Raw genomic sequence first — 19,423 nt, forward strand, 5'->3', positions numbered from 1 at the left:
GATGACGGCTTGTTTTAAGGCCAACAGCGGCCTCGCTGAAGACCACGCGGTGGGCAGCATTTATCAGGAGCAGCTAAAAAATGGGTTGCATGCTCATTCAAATGTGTTGCATGCTCATTCAAATTATACTTATATATATTACATATATCGCTTGATTGCCTGGACAAAAAGGTCTCTAAAAACAAGGCAGGCCTGCTCAAAATGATTTGAATGAGGATTTTGAACATGAGGATGTTGAGCTAATTTTAAACCAGAGATCACATTCTTTGGGAATGAAATACAAAACGACCAATTAAATGTTTAGCGGGGTTGCCAAACCTGCGTTTTTTGTCATACTCTAAACTGGTCAAATAATGCTTTGGCTGCAGGGGAGCGCGGCTGTCTTTGCTGCTGATTTGAATGCAAAAAAAAGCAAACTTGAGGGCAGAAATGGGTTTTGCTATGTTATAGTTGTGCTTGCAGCATATTGTGATTATGGGGTATTGCCAAAATATTGTGATATAGTTGGATATCGGGAGAGTAATTAATTTAGTCTTCTCTAAAAAGCGTTATAATTGTACACAGGAGGTGAAGCATTGTGCTCAAAAATAAAAAGAGAGCACTTAGGAATGTCAACATTGATAAGCTGCTTCTGCAGCGAGCGTGAAGGTCACAGTCAGCGGGTAAGGGCGCGCTTCCGTTTAAACATTTCAGAATAAGAACAAAACATGGTCTGCAAGGGATGCAGAGTTCCGCGATTATCTTCGCATTTATTTTTGGGATTTAATCAGAAATGTCTTTCGAGGTGATAGAAAATCTGTTTGGCAAAGATTGATTTGGTAAAAGCTTTGGAATTAGGAATAATACTATTATTATTATTTTCTTTTTACTTTAATATAGGAGATTGGCTGGTTAAAGAAAAATGAAAGGATTTTTTACAATATTATGGCATATTGGTTACAATTTGTGGGTCCTTTATTAAGCATTGAAAATTGTAATTAGGAAATGCCTAGTAAAAGGTGGATTTCTCTAATTTAATTATTGTAGATTTTTCTTGTGGTGACAGGGAGCTATAAGAAATGGCTCTTATCTTAAGTAAACATAGTATGGGGTGATTTGCAATTTATGTCTTAGGTATTAAGGGTTATTTGGTTGTTAAAGAAATCAGACATGAAATTAACAATGCGGAAATGAGAAATTTCATGGCATTCGTCCAAATTGTTAGGTAAATTGAACCTGGCTGGGGTAGATAAGATAATTGGTTAAGGATAGGCATAGTTTCCCTAGAAGAAACATGGAGCGTCTTTAGGTGCACAAAAGACTTTCCTTGTTTGACCTGAAGGGGGCGTATGCTTTGGTATAGGTCATATTGATGACTATTGGGACGTTATTACTGTCTATTGCTTTAGGGGCATACACATTAAGAATTTAGCCAAAACTTACTGCATTGCAATTATGGGGTTAATACAACTGAATGTTACGGTGATAACGATGGGCAATAACAAGCTTAGATAAAGGGGAATATCTACAACAAAGTCTGGTAGGGCCTTTCATGGTGGGAAACAAGTGATGAAATAATGTCTATGTTTTAAAAATAACATCTCCAAATTATAAAATATCAACCTTGGAGAAATGCTTTAAGTAGATGGGTTGATTAGAATGGGCAAAATTCGATAACATTGAAAGGGGGTGTAACTTAATCCAGAACATGGAGATAAAGTTTTTACAAACGGTTAAAATACAAAAAGGGGGTGTGTGTGTGTTTCAATGTGTCACAACTTTTCCGTTATTGATATGTGGCATGTGAATCTAATACATTAATTATCTAGTTTCTTCAGGCATCAATCTTGATGATTGGGGGAGCACTCTAAATTCCTTGATTATGAGTGCGAGCGTGGATGAGTGTCTGTCTTTTGTGTTTCAATTGGCTAGCCACCAAGATATATCAATATTCTAATATCAAGGTGGAATATTTCTGAAATCGCTGATAAGCCTTTCAAGGACGGCGGTGGCAGAGTAGGACAGAAACAAAAAGAAAAGAATTTCGCCAAATGAAATTTTTTGATTTCTGCAATGGGAAATTTTGGGAACCTGGGGGACTAAACAAAAACAAAAGACTTATCTGGGAGGGCTGCCATTTTGAGTCATGGTAAATTTCATGCCTCAAAAAAGGGGGAGGTTATATATTCAATCTATATGCAGATATATGGCCAAAACACGGGCGATTCCCCCTTATGTCAAGCTACAAAAGCTACATATCCATTTCAAAGGATACACATGGATTTTATAGAATATGTGTGGTACATAACAGTCCTAAAACAGATTGGGGAAACCTTGTTGCAGAAACTGGTCTAGATTGGCAAGCTTGGATGACACACGTGTGCGAAAAACCATCAGGCCTTCGATAAAATTAACCCATACGGTGGGGCATTACAAATCATAATTCAGACTGACAAATTAACTTGTGGATCTTTGTCTGACGTTTTTCCTAAGTCCATGGGTAAGAAGGTCGTCAGAGATGGAAACACCCGGATCCGCCATAGTAAAATTAAAATCTGAGATGACCAGAGAATTCATTTCTGCAACGGGGAGTTCCCAAACGGGAGGCGGTAAGAAATAATTGGTTATTGTTGATGGAAAATGCAGCTATTATAAATCAAACCTGTATCAAACCTGTATAACATGTATGGGGGGCCGACCTCTCTTAAGAGTAGTACCCGCGCAAATTACCCCTGATTGTGTAAAGGAGATAATGACAAAAGATGTAAGCCCAAAATGTATGAAATGGAATAATGTCTACCCAGTTACAACGGCAGCAAAGGACAAGCCTAACTTTACAACACATGTCGCGTTTAATCATTTTACCTGCTTAGTCCTCACAGGGCACGGTCCGGCACTGGGAGCGATAAATGTGACGTGGTGTGCCCACGTCCTAAAACAGACTGCACCCCTGATTCCACGTTCTGACCTATGGTGGTGGTGGGGTCAAAACAAATTATACGACTCCTGCCAAAATGACAGCAGGACTTTGTGCCTTGGTCTCACTGCTATTACCAGTGTCTGTTTTTCCATCTACAGTAGAGATACAATTGGAAATCCGGTATGATGGCGGGCCCCTCGCGACGGCGTCGCATGGAGAGAGGGTGATCCGACATACATTGATGCGATTGGCATCCACGAGGCGTACCAGATGAGTATAAGTTGGCTAATCAGATCGCAGCAGGTTGGGAGTATATTTTTCTTTTAATTACTCCAAACAAAAATGTTGATTGGATAAATTACCTGCATTACAATGTCCAAAAACTTGGAAATTATACTGAACAGGGATTTGTGGCGATAAAGGAACAACTGGCAGCCACTAGTCTGACGGCGTTCCAGGATCGTGCAGCGGTTGAAATGCTTCTTGAAGGAGCAGGGGGCGTATGCAACGTTTGAAAATGTTGCACTCAACAACACGCCCCCCACTGGGTCCCACACCAGGGCCAACGATGGCCTGCAGACCCTAAACCGCAAGATGAAAAAGCATCCTGGAGTAGAATAATGTCCGCTGACAGATTTGTGGCCTCACTAATAATGATTTGGCCTAATTTGTGGCCCTTTTTGCTACGATTTTGACATTATGTGGGTGTTGTATTATTCCCTGCTTAAGATCTTTGATGAGCCGACTTATAACCACTGCGATTGCCCCTACAAATTCCAAATTGCATGAATTATATCTCCTACTGATGAAACGTGCTGACACTAACAGTGAATTCCAGGAGCATGGTAATTACGAGGATGGATTGGACGAAAATGATCTTATTTTCTGCTTTTCAGACCTGCCGAACGAGTAGAGCCTAAGCGGGTAAAATTAAAACAGCCAACGGAGATATCCCTGTCTTTTTTGATTTTGTCATAAAATGAATAACAAACATATAGTAAAAGGAGGGAATGTTAGAATTATTATGGAATATTCTATATGTGTTGTAAGCATTTTTCAATAAGTAGTAAGGCTATAAATCAAGTCATGGGAAGATGGACTTTTTCCTGCACAGTCTACTCCTCAAGGGCAAAGAAAAAGAGGTCACGGCGTTACGGACACTTCTACCAAATGTTATGACGAGACTCCACCAGCAGATTTGAAAATACGGCTTTGCTTACAGTATAATACTGCTTTGTTTACCTTGAAAGCATTCCTCACACTGTTGTTTTTCTAACCAGCGAGAGTGTTATTGTACTGATTACATAACCATGTTTTTCGAATGTCGCGATTAAATACAATGATTCAGTTACTGCAATTCAGAATGCACTGGGGGCTAAGACGACGCCACACGGCATTTTCCTTGCAAGTTGTAAGCAGAGTTTGTTGAAAGATGTTTTTCCTTTTTTAATTAAATATTACTAATAATGATTTAAAAGGTTTGAATCATTATTCCAACAGCCATTATTCACTACACGATTGGAGCCGGATGATGAGGCTAATCTGGCTATCTGCGTAAAAGGAAAAAACTTTAAAGGAACGCATTGAATTTGGGTTAGCAGAAGAAGACTGTGCTTCCCAACAGAAAACAGACTGGACCAACGGCGGTCCCGGGAGCCTGGGTCCTCAACACAAGTGTTCCTGACCAACCAGCAGACATGAAAATAGCTGAAAAGGAGGATGCGGATCCACCTTTGCACTGTAAGAAGGTTCTCTCAGTTGAAACGTTTGAGGAGACAGGTAAGATAAACTTTTTGACGTGATCAGACGAAATGGCAAGCACTCCAATATTGATTGGAAAGATTATTGCTCGGGGAGCAATGCTGTAAACCATAAGGAACTTTTTATATTGGTTTTATTGTCTCCATAAAAAAGATGAAAGCGTTTCAATTGAGACCAAACCTTCTTACAGATTTTTAAAGTAAACAATTAGAAAGAAAATGGATAGAAATGTAACTAGATTTTAATTTTATGCCTGACTATTGAGAAATATTGATTAAGAAAGTTTTATAGGAGATGATTGGCAAACTCCAAAGACAATGGAATGTTACATTTGATAAAAAGACTACTAGTTTGGGATATTTTGAATTTCAAACAACTGAGGTTAATATGCAAAGCGATACACATTGTTAATTGAATTGGGACTTGATTAGTATGCATTTTAAAAGTAATGGGCTTTAATTGCTCTAAAAGACACAGTTATGCTAAAAATGTTGACCCTGACAAACAAGGGGTGGTTACATTTTAGTGGGTTCAATTCTTTTCAGAATTATAAATGTGTGCATTTTGATTCTGGATATTAATTGATGTGAATGTAACTGTTGCAGAGAACTGGAAAGCTGTTTTCCTGAGGAGAAAGCAGCCTGGTTTGCTTTTTGTATTTTTCCTATTTTTAGTATGATTAGTTAATTTGTGTAATTGTAGGAAAGGAAAAAACAAATATAGTTCTTGATCTTAACAAGGAAGCAGTGATCAAAATAGAATACCAGCTAGCATATTTAATTTTGACTGATTAGGCATTTAGATTTTCACAAAATATAGTGATGGAATAAGTATAAGATTGTTGTGATTTTTGTTCATTGGGGTATTAAGCCCAACCTAATAGCTGTCTGCAGATGTTGAGTACGTGTTTGAAGACAGCGACAGAGTGCGGCAGCTGGGGAGGCAGCGCGGACACTTGCTGCACAGTATGCACAGCAACAAGGGCTGAGCCGATCTCAAGAACAGTCTGCAGACGACCTGTACACAGCTAAAGGCCTACAGTGCCTACCAAAAAATGTACTCCAAAATTGAGCCATGGACAATGTCTCAACAGGGGGGAGATATGATGGACATCGAAATACCTACTTTTAAAATTTTTGTAGGAACTGTTTAATTTGTTACAGATATAATGTGCAAGATGACCTCAGGCCCAAACGAGGCCAATGTCCAAAAGAGTGTGGGACTGGTAGAGCAAACAAATGGTACGATAAAACCAAGTCTTAAGAAAACCATGGAAGAGATAAAGAAGCCATGGCCAGAACGCCTAACACTGGTCAGAACGTATATGAAGATAGTGCCAACTAGCTCGAGATTAGCACCTTTTGAGAGAGTTCTTGGAAGACCATTCCAACTTCCTCTATGGGAAGGTGAACCATGACAAGAGACTAAGGGTGAGGCAGATCTACTTACAGAGTGGATGGTAAAATGTTTGGAGAAACTTGTCCAAAGAACATGTAAGCTGCCGTGATCCTTTTGTCTATCTTGCAGGAGGTGGTGAAGTCAGGTGACTGGATCCTGATCCGAGTCATAAAAAGGAAGTCCTGGTTCTCTCCACGATGGGAAGACCCATTCGTGGCCCAACTCACCAACCTCCACAGCAGCAAAGATCACTGAAAAGTCAAAGTCGATTCACCAAGGTCGATTCAAGGTAGTTCGAGACACAGGTGACTCTGAGTAGACTGTAAGTCGGACGGTGTCAAAACCCTTGTCCGTGAAAAACTCATCTGACGTCTACTCACCTGCCACGAGCACCCCTCACTTAACCTTGAGCTCCCATAGACTTTTCACCTCTACACAGAAGCCGCAGTGAAAGCTGTTGCCACCCACATCACAGTGACTGGACTGTCAGTGACAGCCTGGGCGTGTCTGAATGCCCCGCCCACAGAGACTTGAGTTCGAAAACACGATGGTGACATACTCCTATCACAGAGGAGAGTGAAGTGGTATGGAAAGAAGAATCTGGAGAAATACTATGGAGAAGATGTGTGGTATCCCGACAACCTGAATTCACTGGGTCTAGACGCCACACTTAAATCTGCAGTGGTGCAGATGGTCTAAGATGCATTCCTTTTAAGGAGAGTGAACATAACAGTAAGATATCAAAATCAGTGCAAAATCAGTGCAATTCAAACCACGTGATGCAATCTGGGGTAGTGATGTTCCTGGTGACCATAAATTGTGGTCCGCCCCCCAGAAAATCATACAGTTGCTACTTTTCCCAACTTGGGGTGGATAAAGTTATGCTTCGTGTAAAGACATTGAACTGTTACATGAGTGCTCATTAACCAAACTGTCAAAGCCCGCAGGGATGTTGCGGGACGGAGGATGGAGGTGTGTGTGCCATGGTGGGAGAACACTGCTGCACCTTCATCCCAGAAGAAACCAGTCAATGTGTTTAAATTTGCAACTCCCTCACTTACGATTTTGTTACTGTTCTGTATTTTTCTGTGTGTAATCCCCTGTATGAAAGTTATGATTTGAAACACTATCCAGCACACGCTGGTAGCTTACAGTGACATACAGTATCACCGCATGGCAAACCATACTGGAGATTATCGCGCTCTTTCGAAGTGTGATGAGCCTCAGTTTGTCGAGCCGTCCGGGTAATTGCACTTGTCTTGACTTAAAAATTGTGTTCGCTCATTAAGAGGGACGCAGAGGAATTTTTCTCGAATGATGCTAAATACCTCGAGTTTTTCGCCTCTGCCTTGACAAGTGATTTTATTATTTTCCATACCCTGTTGTAAGTAACTGTTGATGATATTTGTATTCTAGAACCTGGATAGGAGGGATATAAATTGATGTCTAATGAAAATTCTTTCAAAGTAACTACAGGGGGGAAATGTGGAGTATGAAATGTATGCTTATGCTTTTTATTAGTCAATAGGTTTATTTAGTGTAGTCACTAGGATAGAATTTTGCATGGGCTAGCGGAAATTTCCGTCCGTGACACCTATGAGTTGGGGGCGCGTCATCTACCATGACACACCCATTTCTTTGTTCACAGTTTCCCGCCTAAAGTTTGTACCTATGTCACATGACCTTTGTCAATAAAACTAGTCGACCTGTTGGGGGGAGGCGGGGAGTTCAAACTAGTCAGGCTGGAGGATAGATGCGCTCCTGCCGCTGGCTGCTCTGACCCCCTCCTTCAGCTGAAGCTAGATAAAACTCATCATGGCCGACTCTGTGTGCTTCCTCTAATTCGAAGTTATTGAATGTTTATCGATTAGATCCAACAATTATATACAATGATTCAGTTACTGCAATTTAGAATGCCTTGGGGACTAAGACGACGTCACAAGGTACCTCCTTGCAAGTGTAACCAGTTATGGTGAAAGATGTTTTCCTATTTTAATTAAATATTACTAATAATGATTTAAAAGGTTTTAATCATTATTCCAACACATTACTCCCGATTTCTTCAACGCGTCTGGTGATTGTACTCGCCGACAGACTTACGGCATTAAATGCATCTTTCTTCTCGGGACACACCTCCTCCGCGACAGCATCCATACATTTCTTAACAAACTCTCCGTCAGTGAAAGGCTTACCGCTGCTTGCTATCAGTTTAGCAACTCGAAAGCTGGCCCGAACGGATGCCTGGTTCAGCTGAGCTTGGCGTACAAATGTATTCTGCTGAGATAGTAGTTCACTTTTTCGCTTTGAGTTTGTCTGCTCGTATTTGGCCTTGCAAGCTATCGTACTTGTCTTTGTGACGGGATTCATTGTGTCGGCGAAGATTGTATTCTTTGAATACCGCCAGATCTTGACAGATGAGACAAACAGCCTTTTCTTTGCATTGAACAAAAAAATAATCGTTTGTCCACTCCAGGTTAAATACCCTGCATTCTGAATAAATTTTTCTCTTACCTAACTTTTTCGCCATTATTCCGTTCTCTCTTTGACAGGGCGGGGCCTGGGATTTTTTTGGGGGAAAAAAAAAATTCTGGATTTTTTTTTTCCAAATAGGAAATAAATCCGATAGCATCTCTGGTATTGTTCAGAGGGCCGGGCCAAATGTGCTGACGGGCCGTATCCGGCCCGCGGGCCGTAGTTTGGTGACCCCTGCTCTAAGGGATAGTCTGCACTAGATGTTTACTACATGGGAGACAGTTCTACTGGATGATTGAAAAGAGTTAAGGTAACACCAAGCAGGGGAAGGTCTGATATTGGACATTTCCCACAAGTGGCAGAAAAAATAGTGCTCGGTGAGTTCGAGTACCAATGGCAGCTGCAGAGCCACACCCCTCCCTCACCTAGCTGGATCAGACCATCTCTGCCTGTCCCTCACCCTGGCATACACCCCACTCCGGAGGCTAAGAAGGCCACAAATAAAGATAATAAAAACATGACCCGAGGACGCCCTTTCTCAGCTGCAGGACTGTTTTTCCCGCACCATTTGGGAACTTTTTGAACACCACAACCTCCAGGACTACACGGACACTACTTTCCTACATCAAAAACTGCACGGACAACGTAACTGTTAATAAACGGATACAGGTTTTTCCTAACCAAAAACCCCGGATGACCAGAGAGACACAGGCACTCATCAAATGCCGTAACACCGCCTTCAGGTCAGGGGACAACGTACAATAGAGCGCTGCCAGAGCAGAGCTGAAGAGAGGCATTAAAAAGGCCAAGGCAGCATATACAAGGACAATTGAGGAGCACTTCACAGGAAATAACCCAAAGAAGAAGTGGCAGGGAATACGACACATTACCAATTACAATGACAATAATGTGTCTGTTAACGCAGATGCCTCACCAGCAGAGGAACTGAACCGTTTCTTTGCCCGCTTTGAGACTGACAAATCACACCCAGTCTCAACACATCCACCACCACCCTGCAGCAGTACACTGGAGCTTCAGGAATATGAAGTGAGACAGGTACTGCGGACTGTGAACACCAGGAAGGCTGCTGGCCCTGATGGAGTACCTGGGAAGGTGCTCAAAGCCTGTGCTGACCAGCTGACTGGTGTTTTCACAAAGATCTTCAATTGTTCCCTGCAACAATCCATCATCCCATCCTGCCTGAAATCTGCCACCATTATCCCTGTACCTAAAAAGCCAACCATTGACAGCCTGAATGATTATAGGCATGTTGCACTTACGCCTGTGATCATGAAGTGCTTTGAAAAGTTGGTCGCCCGCCATATCAGGGATACAATCCCTCCCTCAGTTGACACTCACCAGTTTGCCTATAGAGCAAATAGGTCCACTGAGGACGCCATCGCCGTAGCGCTACACACAGCACTGAGCCACCTGGAGCATCATGGAAACTACGTGAGGATGCTTTCCATTGACTATAGCTCAGCCTTCAACACAGATCTGGCCCCACTCCTCATAAATGGAGTATGCGTAGACAGGGTCCAGTCCTTCAAATTCCTGGGGGTCCACGTCACGGACAAGCTCTCCTAGTCTACCAACGCCACGGCAGTGGTGAAGAAGGCCCAGAAGCGAATCCATTTCCTGAGGGTACTCAGGAGGAACAACTTGGACACCAAGCTTCTGGTAACCTTCTATAGAGCCACTGTGGAGAGCATCCTGGCATACTACATTACAGTGTGGTACGCTGGAAGCTCGACAGCAGACAGAAAGGCCATGTAGACGGTGATCAACACTGCCCAGAAGATCATCAGCTGCTCTCTGCCCTCACTGGATGACATTGCCAGCCCTCGCTACCTCAGCAGAGCCAGGAACATTGTCAGGGACCAATACCACCCTGGTCACAACCTGTTCCAGCTGCTGCCCTCTGGCAGACGCTACAGGTCTCACAAAGCACGGACAAATAGACTTCAGGACAGTTTTTTCCCACAGCCATCAGGACTCTGAACTTGAGTTAGCACAACACACAATGTGCAATATCTTAGAAATCTGTGCAATATTTTAGAATCTGTGCAATATTTCAGAATCTGTGCAATATTTTAGAATTCTGTGCAATATTCTAGAATTCACCTAGCCGGGATGTGACTTTTTATACTTTTATACTACAATTTATGTTTTTTTTACTGGGAAAACACACTTTGAAAAGCTTGGAGTAGCATCACCAATTTCGTTATACGCAGCTGTGTATGATGACAAAATGGCTTTTGATTTGATTTGAGCCAAGAAGAGACGACACTTGATAAAGAGTTCTATTCAAAAGTTGCTGACATATTTTACTTGCCAAGGAAACAGGGATTAATTCTTCACAGTTCTCTGTTGGGCAGCTAAGGACGTCGGCCTCACAATGAGGGACCTGGCTTCAAATCCAAGTCGCTCACCTGTGTGGAGTTTGAATGTTCTCCCTGGGCTTGCGTGGGTTTTCTCCGAGTACTCTGGTTTTCTCCCACATTCCAAAGACATGCTTGGTAGAGTCTGATTGGACACTCGAAATTGCCCCTAGGTATGAGTGTGAGCGTGAATGGTTGTTTGTTTCCTTGTGCGATGCGATTGGCTAGCCACCATTTCAGCGTGTCCCCTTACTCTCAACTGGGGTAGGCTCCAGCAGCCCCCGCGGCCCTAATGACGAAAAAGTGGTTCAGAAAATGAGATGCGATGAGTAAAAAAAATATATATAAAAAAAATTAAGATGAAATACTTTGTCACCAGCAAGTTGTTGGTATTTTGGAAAGCTTAAGGGAGTGGCTTCCATAAATTTTCAAATTTTTACAACTTTTTTTCTGAAAAAAATCCACGATGCAGTGAAGGATACCATATATATATATATATATATATATATATATATATATATATATATATATATATATATATATATATATATATACATATATATATATATATATATATATATATATATATATAGAGAGAGAGAGAGAGAGAGAGAGAGAGAGAGAGAGAGAGAGAGAGAGAGAGAGTGTGTGTGTAAAAATTTGTCAGCCAAGTTACGAAAGAGTTTGAGGAAGTAGGACAGACATTTTTGGATGATGGTCTGCTAAATATTTATCTTCCTGTTGATAAGATGGCATTAAAAGGAGGAGAATTTGCATAGCAGATGTGCCTCTTTTTTTGCAGAGTTAGATTAATTGGTCAACAAACACTGATGATGCATGCCATCTGTCAAAATAGCAACAGATAACATAAAACACAGCTGGGAGTTTACATGGGGGGGCATGTTAGCGCATCTCACTCCGCTTGAAAGAGACATTAAAGGTATTTCCATCAGGAATTTAGGTAAGAGATGGAAAACAACAGAGAAGAATAATGGCAGAGTTGGTAATATTAAACAAAGAACGGCAGTTTGCAGTTTACGACAAGTTTCTGACTATTAGTTTTACATTGTCAAGTTCATTTTTTTAGGACTCAAAATAAATTCTCCTAAATACCTTCACTGGCACACATACGTAAAGCCATGTCAAACAAAAATTAGATGAGATATAGCTGTGTTAAATTGAAACTGATCAACAAGTGATTGATAAGGGCTTTCAGGAAAGGCTTTCGGGCCCAGATAAATCAAAGATCGGTATTAGATCAGGTAAACCTGTGTTAAAACGAAAAGATCAACCAGTGATTGGAATGGTTTAGTAAGAGATTCTTATAGCGAAATCATATGGTTAATTATTCCCTGGTGATTAATCTGTATGGGCCACTTGGTGTGGATACATACACAAAATGTATCAAATTTCCAGGTGAAATTGATGATGATTTTCAGTATTGGCCCGAATATAAGACGGCCCTGGTTATATGACGACCCTTTTTCAACACTCAAGTTTGTAAAAAGACATTTTGAACACCTAGTTAAATTTTTATACAGAAAATAATTACAGTACATCTGAAACAAATGATTATAACAATATATTCGAGAGAAAATGCATGTTATTTTGCCTCATTCAAATCATAAAAAACTGTCTATCACATCTCAATATGAAGATTTTAAATATGTAAACTGAAGCGCAGTCACATTTTTAAATGATTGGCTTCTGGTTTTTGAAATGTAAATTAAACAATCTACTGTGATGAAAAAAAAATTGCAATCTTTGGATTAACCATCAAAGTCTAACTGTAGTCTGATATTTTCTTCTCTCTTCTTTCTTACCGCTATTTTTCATTTTTCTTCTTTATGCTGCCGCTATTTTTATTTTTCTTCGTGACAGGGGTTCGCTTTGGCCTGCGGAGTCAAGTTAAGGATTCGCTTTAAAAATATCTGGCACCATCTAGCGTTATGAAGGGACATACCATCTATACTTCATGACGAGCCAAATAAATGGAGACGTATTTTACGGGACCCCCCTCTCACTTCTTGGAACAGTTGATAAGGAACATTTGCGAAAGTGATATGCTGCCTTAATTCTCTACGACCCCCTAAAAAATCCACAACAACATGGTGTCTGAAGTGTGATAAAGACATGTTTGGGACTGCAACAGGACAAAGATGAAAAACGTTTTACTTCCCCCCCTTCACAAGCTCACCAGCTGTTTTGAAAATGGGAGAAAAAACATCCCTGACAAAATCCGTCTCTGCAGCGAGTGAACATTTTACAAAGGATAGTTTTGTAAACTTCAAGGAGAAGGGCTTAGCTTTATGCCGGGTAATAGAACAGAATTCCCTCTGTTTCGCCATGACACCATCTCGTATCAGCTGCATCTCCACTCAGCTCCCTGGTCAGCGGTGACAACTTGACCTCCATTGGTATGTGCTTTTCACATTTATATACAGTTGTGGTCAAAAGTTTACATACACTTGTGAAGAACATAATGTCATGGCTCTCTTGAGTTTCCAGTTATTTCTACAACTCTGATTTTTCTCTGATAGAGTAATTTGAACAGATACTTCTTTGTCACAAAAAAACATTCATGAAGTTTGGTTCTTTTATGACTTTATTATGGGTGAACAGAAAAAAGTGATCAAATCTGCTCAGTCAAAAATACACATACAGCAGCGCTAATATTTGGTAACATGTTCCTTGGCCATTTTTACTTCAATTAGGTGCTTTTGGTAGCCATCCACAAGCTTCTGGCAAGCTTCTGGTTGAATCTTTGACCACTCCTCTTGACAGAATTGGTGCAGTTCAGTTAAATTTGATTGCTTTCTGACATGGAGTTGTTTCTTCAGCATTGTCCACAAGTTCTCAATGGGGTTTAAGTCAGGACTTTGGGAAGGCCATTCGAAAACCTTAATTCTAGCCTGATTTAGCCATTCCATACCACAGCACTTTCCTCCAGAAGGTCTTATCTTTGTAATCAGCAGCAAACTTCATCCGAGCCTTAAGGTGCCGCTTTTGGAGCAAGGGCTTCCTTCTTGCACGGCAGCCTCTCAGTCCATGGAGATGCAAAACACGCTTGACTGTGGACACTGACACCTGCAGCAGCTTCTAATTCTTGGCAGATCTGCTTTTTGGCCATTCTTGGTTTAATCTTCACCCTCCTGACCAATTTTCTCTCAGCGATAGCTTGCGTTTTCTTCCTGATCGTGGCAGTGACAAAACAGTGCCATGCACTTTATACTTACAAACAATTGTTTGTACTGTTGCTCTTGGGACCTGCAGCTGCTTTGAAATGGCTCCAAGTGACTTTCCTGACTTGTTCAAGTCAAGGATTCACTTTTTCAGATCCATGCTGAGCTCCTTTGACTTTCCCATTGTAGCGTTTCTGGGCGTTTGCATCCAATGAGCCCTATTTAAATGGCCTCAGAGAATTTACCAGCTGTAGTCACTCATAATCACTCAGAGGTTAAGAGGCCATGCTATGAAGCTCATTTCACTGACACAACTTTCTAAGTCACCAAAATTGCTAATTCGTGTTGCTGTATGTATATTTTTGACTCAGCAGATTTGATCACTTTGACATGACATTATGTTCTTCACAAGTGTATGTAAACTTTTGACCACAACTGTATGTATGTGTATGTATATATACAGTGGTACCTCAACATACAATCGTAATCCGTTCGGAGACTGAGATCGTATGAGGAGGTTCTCGTAACTCGAGCGGACGTTTCCCATTGAAATGAATGGAAAAAAAATTAATTCGTTCCAGCCCTCTGAAAAAACACCAAAAACAGGATATTGGATTGGAAAAAATGTTTTATTTCTTCTAATTCCCCATCTATTAACAAAGTAACACATAACTAGTGGTTTAATATAAATAAAATGTGTTTAATCTATCTAAAATTGGGCGGATTTCGCCGAGGGGAGAGGGGCACAAAAGGGGCGGGGGGCTTCGTTTTTTTTTCTTCCACACAACGCACTCGTAAACGGAACAAACACTCCACCCTCACGTTCGCTATCGATGGGCTGTTTGCTGTTGTACTATTCCCTTCAAAATATTCCGAAAATGATGCACACAAATGTCCTCACAATCGGATAACGCACGATCACTTGCCAACGAGCAGCAGTCTTTTATCAGCGATCGCTCCGCTGCTCATGGGAGCTTCGGGGGCGCTCGCTAGCGGCTCCCTTTTAGCTTGTAGCATCTGTGTTCACATCCGCTTTGAATGGCGCCTATGATAGAGTTGCTACCGGGGATGCTATTGCGGGGAGTTGCGAGCCAGTGCCCCTGATGTTCTTATGAGCAGCGAACGAGAAGTAATATAATACTCCTCGTATTAGATAAAAATAACAGGAAATGCAACAGCTGAGCTTACCCACGTATTGATTGTGGGCAATGTTCCCTCTAATTTTTCGTTGGTCTGAGCAGAAAGTCAACCTCCCTGAGCGCACTGAGTACCAGTGTGAGCGACATCATCGGTACTCGGATGATTCGCCTAAAGACCTTTCGCCGACGGACGTTTGACAGACGGGCAGGTCGCCGAATGAACGTTCGGCGGAACGTCCATTCGGCGACCTGTCCATTTTTCATGTAAAACATGCTGTAAAACACGAAAAACATAAGTGGACAGAGCTACTGCCACTTGCTGCCGCTTAAACGGCGCCATCATGGGGAAAGGGGTAAAAAAAAAAAAAAAAAAAAAAAAAAAAAATAAAAAAAAAAAAATAAATAAATAAAAAAAAATTCCGATTTTTTTTTTTTTTTTTTTTACTGCGCGCCATATGATTGCTGCTGCGCAGCGAGGACGAGAGTAGTGCGCAATTGCGCACGCGCGCAGCTTAGAGGGAACACTGATTGTGGGTAAAGTTTTATTCTGAGAAAGAGTGCCATTGCCTGTCGGCGTTGTGTGCACGAGTATACTTCATTACCCAGAAAGCCGTCTTTCCCCCGCGCATGCGCGTTGTGCGTTTCCTGGTCTGAATAATTCATTCGGTGCTCGTAAATATTGTTATACACGAAAGATATGCAAAAAAAGACAGTGCCATGGCCACCTGGCTTGGTCGCATCACGAAATTTTGATCGCATGACGGGCGAATTATTCGATCGAAATTTCCGTCGTAAGACGAGAATATTGTATGACGAGCGGTCGTGTGACGAGGTACCACTGTATATATATATATATATATATATATATATATATATATATATATATATGTATATATATATATATATATATATATATATATATATATATATATATATATATATATATATATGTATATATATATATCTATATGTATATATATATATATATATATATATATATATATGTATTTTTTTTCCAGGGAATAATTAACCATATGATTTCCCTATAAGAATCTCTTACCAATATATATATATATATATATATATATATATATATAATATTTTTTTACTCCTCCTTATTACTAATTATTTATTTTATTCATTCAAATTTGTCAGAGATGTTAACAGCAGTCATTAGATTCACCAAAATCCAACAATTTATTCATTTTAACTTGACTTTTTTAACTTGAATTTTTAAATTTCCTACTCCTTGAATTTGAAAAATAATCCTGTCATGTTCTGTTGGGGTTTTGTGATTTGGTTGTTGTCCCTTGTGTGTCCTGTCCATGTGATTACTCATTAGTTTTACCTGCTGTGTTTCTCCTGCTCGCCTTCCATGTGTGATGCGTGGGTTTCTAATTGTCTTGTCAACCCTTGTCAGTCGGTGTATTTAAACTCCATGTCTCAGTCAACCCTTTCGGAGTATTGTTTGACTTGTGCCATGTTTTGCATTTGCGTTATGTAAGGTCATGTTGCTGTGCGTCTTGGTGTTTTGCACTCGTAAGTTTTGGGTTGTTTCTTTGTGTTGTTCCTTTTCCTCTGCTTTTTGTATTTAAACCTTTATTTTGTAAACCGCCTTTTTTGCATTAGACCTTAGTGCACCCGCATTTCTTTGTGTCTGGCGTTTTCCTCTTCATTTCGGTCAAACACTGTTCCACTCATACATAACATATCCTTACATTCTTACAAGGTGGAAATAATTATGCTGCCTGTATTGAGTGCAGGAATTAACAATTATTAAGGTAGAGTGCACCAAAGAAAACTGATGTGGTTTAGACGATTCCAATCGTCCATTCAATAAGAGGCTTGGTAAATTATAATTAGTGGGATGGCAGCACCAGAGACTAATGAATGTAGCCCTCATTCATTAATTTAAATTTCAATTCTACCTTCATATTAATGGGCAAATGCCAGATCCTAAACATGGAGTACATGTCAACCTAGTTCACCATCAGAAACAACTTTCCTTCGAAGTCATTGATTAGACATGTTGTTATTTTGATATTATGCTCATTAATGTGGTTGGTGATAATGCTCATATGAGCTGGTTTGCCAACATGAATTCTGAAGAAATAGTGTTGAACAAAGTGGAGGTTGTTTATTAAACAGTACAGAATAATTTCTGACTGAAACTGTTTGTCAGAAATGTGACTTAAATTATATTTCAGTCCGAATTGGATTGCTCGATTGATTCATCAATATATACTAAAACATTAAAAAGTAACACAGTCCCAATTAAGATATTTCCAGATATGTTATACCGGAACAATACTGGGTAATGGGACCTCAATCTACCTGGTTCATGGCTTTCAAACATAGAGTAATGTAGTAATACGTTATCATTATTCCATTGAAGAAAATAAATTAATCTCCCGGGTGGCTCGGTGCAAAGTGGTTAGCACATGTGCCTCGCAGCTCTGGGGTTGTGGGTTCGATCCCAGGTGGGTCCGTGTGGAGTTTGCATGATTTTCCCGGCCTTGGATGGGTTTTCTCGAGGTACTCTGGTTTCCTCCCATGCATGTAAGCTGGTTGAACACTATATTGCCCCCAGGTGTGAGCGTGAATGGTTGTCCATCTGCTTGTGCCCAGCAATTGGCTGGCCACCAACTCAGGGTGTCCCCTGGCTGGTGCCCAAACTAAGCTGGGATAGGCTTTACTGCTATTCCTTTTTTCTTACACACCAGATTGGGCTTTGAGGTGGAATTTTCCATTTAAATACACCATCTTCCTGGTGTGTATAATAAACTTTTGGGGAAAGTATAATCAAACAATTGAAAAACAATACTTACTTGAGTATGACACAACCACTCCCAGTTGGTGGCGCTGTCCATAAAACCTGAATCCTAGTGCGTCTGCGAGGTGTGCTTTCCGTCACTGCGGGGGGACAGTTGGTCATGAACTGTGTGTCCTCCTCATCAATGAGCTGACAAACATGAGAAAAGCATGCATCATTTTACATGCAGGGCCTGCTTAATAAATTTGATCTTTTGCCTAACCTGATTTGGCCATCTTGTGTTTATATCTTCCATTTTAGATTAAGTCTCAGAATAATTTATAGGTTTATCAACTTGCAAATTAAAACAGAGTGGATCATTTGTAAATCAGTTTACTAGAGCTTAAGTTGTTTAGGAGTGCAGTCTAATAGTTTATTAGGTCAGTCGTGAAGCCCTGTCCATTGTAGATTGCAGATTAGAACGTTAGTATTTCATGTGCATCAATGCATGAATAGAAATGTCTAAAATGAGGAAAAGCCTCAATCCTAAAGAAATTAAAATAGAAACAGAGATTTAGTTTGCTGCTGTGTTCCCCAATTATCAAGGAAAGAAACAAATAAACAGTACAGAGAGTGGAATAAAACAAAACCATAACAACCCAAACATTGGCAAGAACACATCACTGTTTCATGTCTATGCCATTTGGAGAATGGCTTTTATTATAGTTTGCTGGATCAAAAAATCTTGGAAATTACTTTTAACCCTTTTCATAATAATACTTGATCTTTCAATTAGTGAATTCACATCTGTTCTTTATTTTTTCCTCCACAATGACTTTTAATTGCACCTTTTTGTAGGCCTTTTGGCCAAATTTACAGGGGGGCACGGTGGAGAGTGGTTAGAATGTTACAGATCTGTTCCGAGATCAAGGGTTCAATCCCTGGTGGGTTCCATTAATTCCACTTATTCAATCGGAATTGCTCATCCTCACAAGTGCCGTGGGGATACTGGAGCCTATCCCAGTCAACTACACACAGAAGGGGGGGGACACCCTGAATTGGTCACCAGTCAATTGCCTAGCACAAGGAGACAAACAACCATTCAGCCTCATACAATTACCTAGGGACAATTTGGATTGGATTGGATTGGATAACTTTATTCATCCCGTATTCGGGAAATTTCATTGTCACAGTAGCAAGAGGGTGAGAATGCAGATACAGGAAAGGCATAGTAACACATAGTTAAAAGTTAGACAATACAGTCACAAAGGCCGCAGAACAACAAAGCAAAAAGCACATAGTACAAAGCAAAGTATTGGATTGGATAACTTATATGGGATCATTAAGAATCATTAAATCAAATCATTAGTATAGAAAAACAGCAAAAACACAAAACGAGCAAGAGCTGACGGAGCTACCGCTACCGGCTGCCACTTGAG

General features: G+C 40.5%; 1 protein-coding gene across 2 annotated transcripts in view; it reads right to left on the minus strand.

The window, feature by feature from the left end:
- Positions 1-19,423, minus strand: part of spon1b (spondin 1b) — a 65,962-nt gene that overhangs the window by 30,826 nt on the left and 15,713 nt on the right. For both annotated transcript variants that reach the window (XM_077595958.1, XM_077595957.1), the window contains exon 3: positions 18,061-18,194. In XM_077595958.1, coding sequence (XP_077452084.1) covers positions 18,061-18,194 — 134 coding nt within the window. The remainder of the gene's footprint in view (positions 1-18,060; positions 18,195-19,423) is intronic.

This window comes from Stigmatopora argus, chromosome 3, assembly GCF_051989625.1.
Source record: "Stigmatopora argus isolate UIUO_Sarg chromosome 3, RoL_Sarg_1.0, whole genome shotgun sequence".
In the NCBI taxonomy this organism is placed as follows: domain Eukaryota; kingdom Metazoa; phylum Chordata; class Actinopteri; order Syngnathiformes; family Syngnathidae; genus Stigmatopora; species Stigmatopora argus.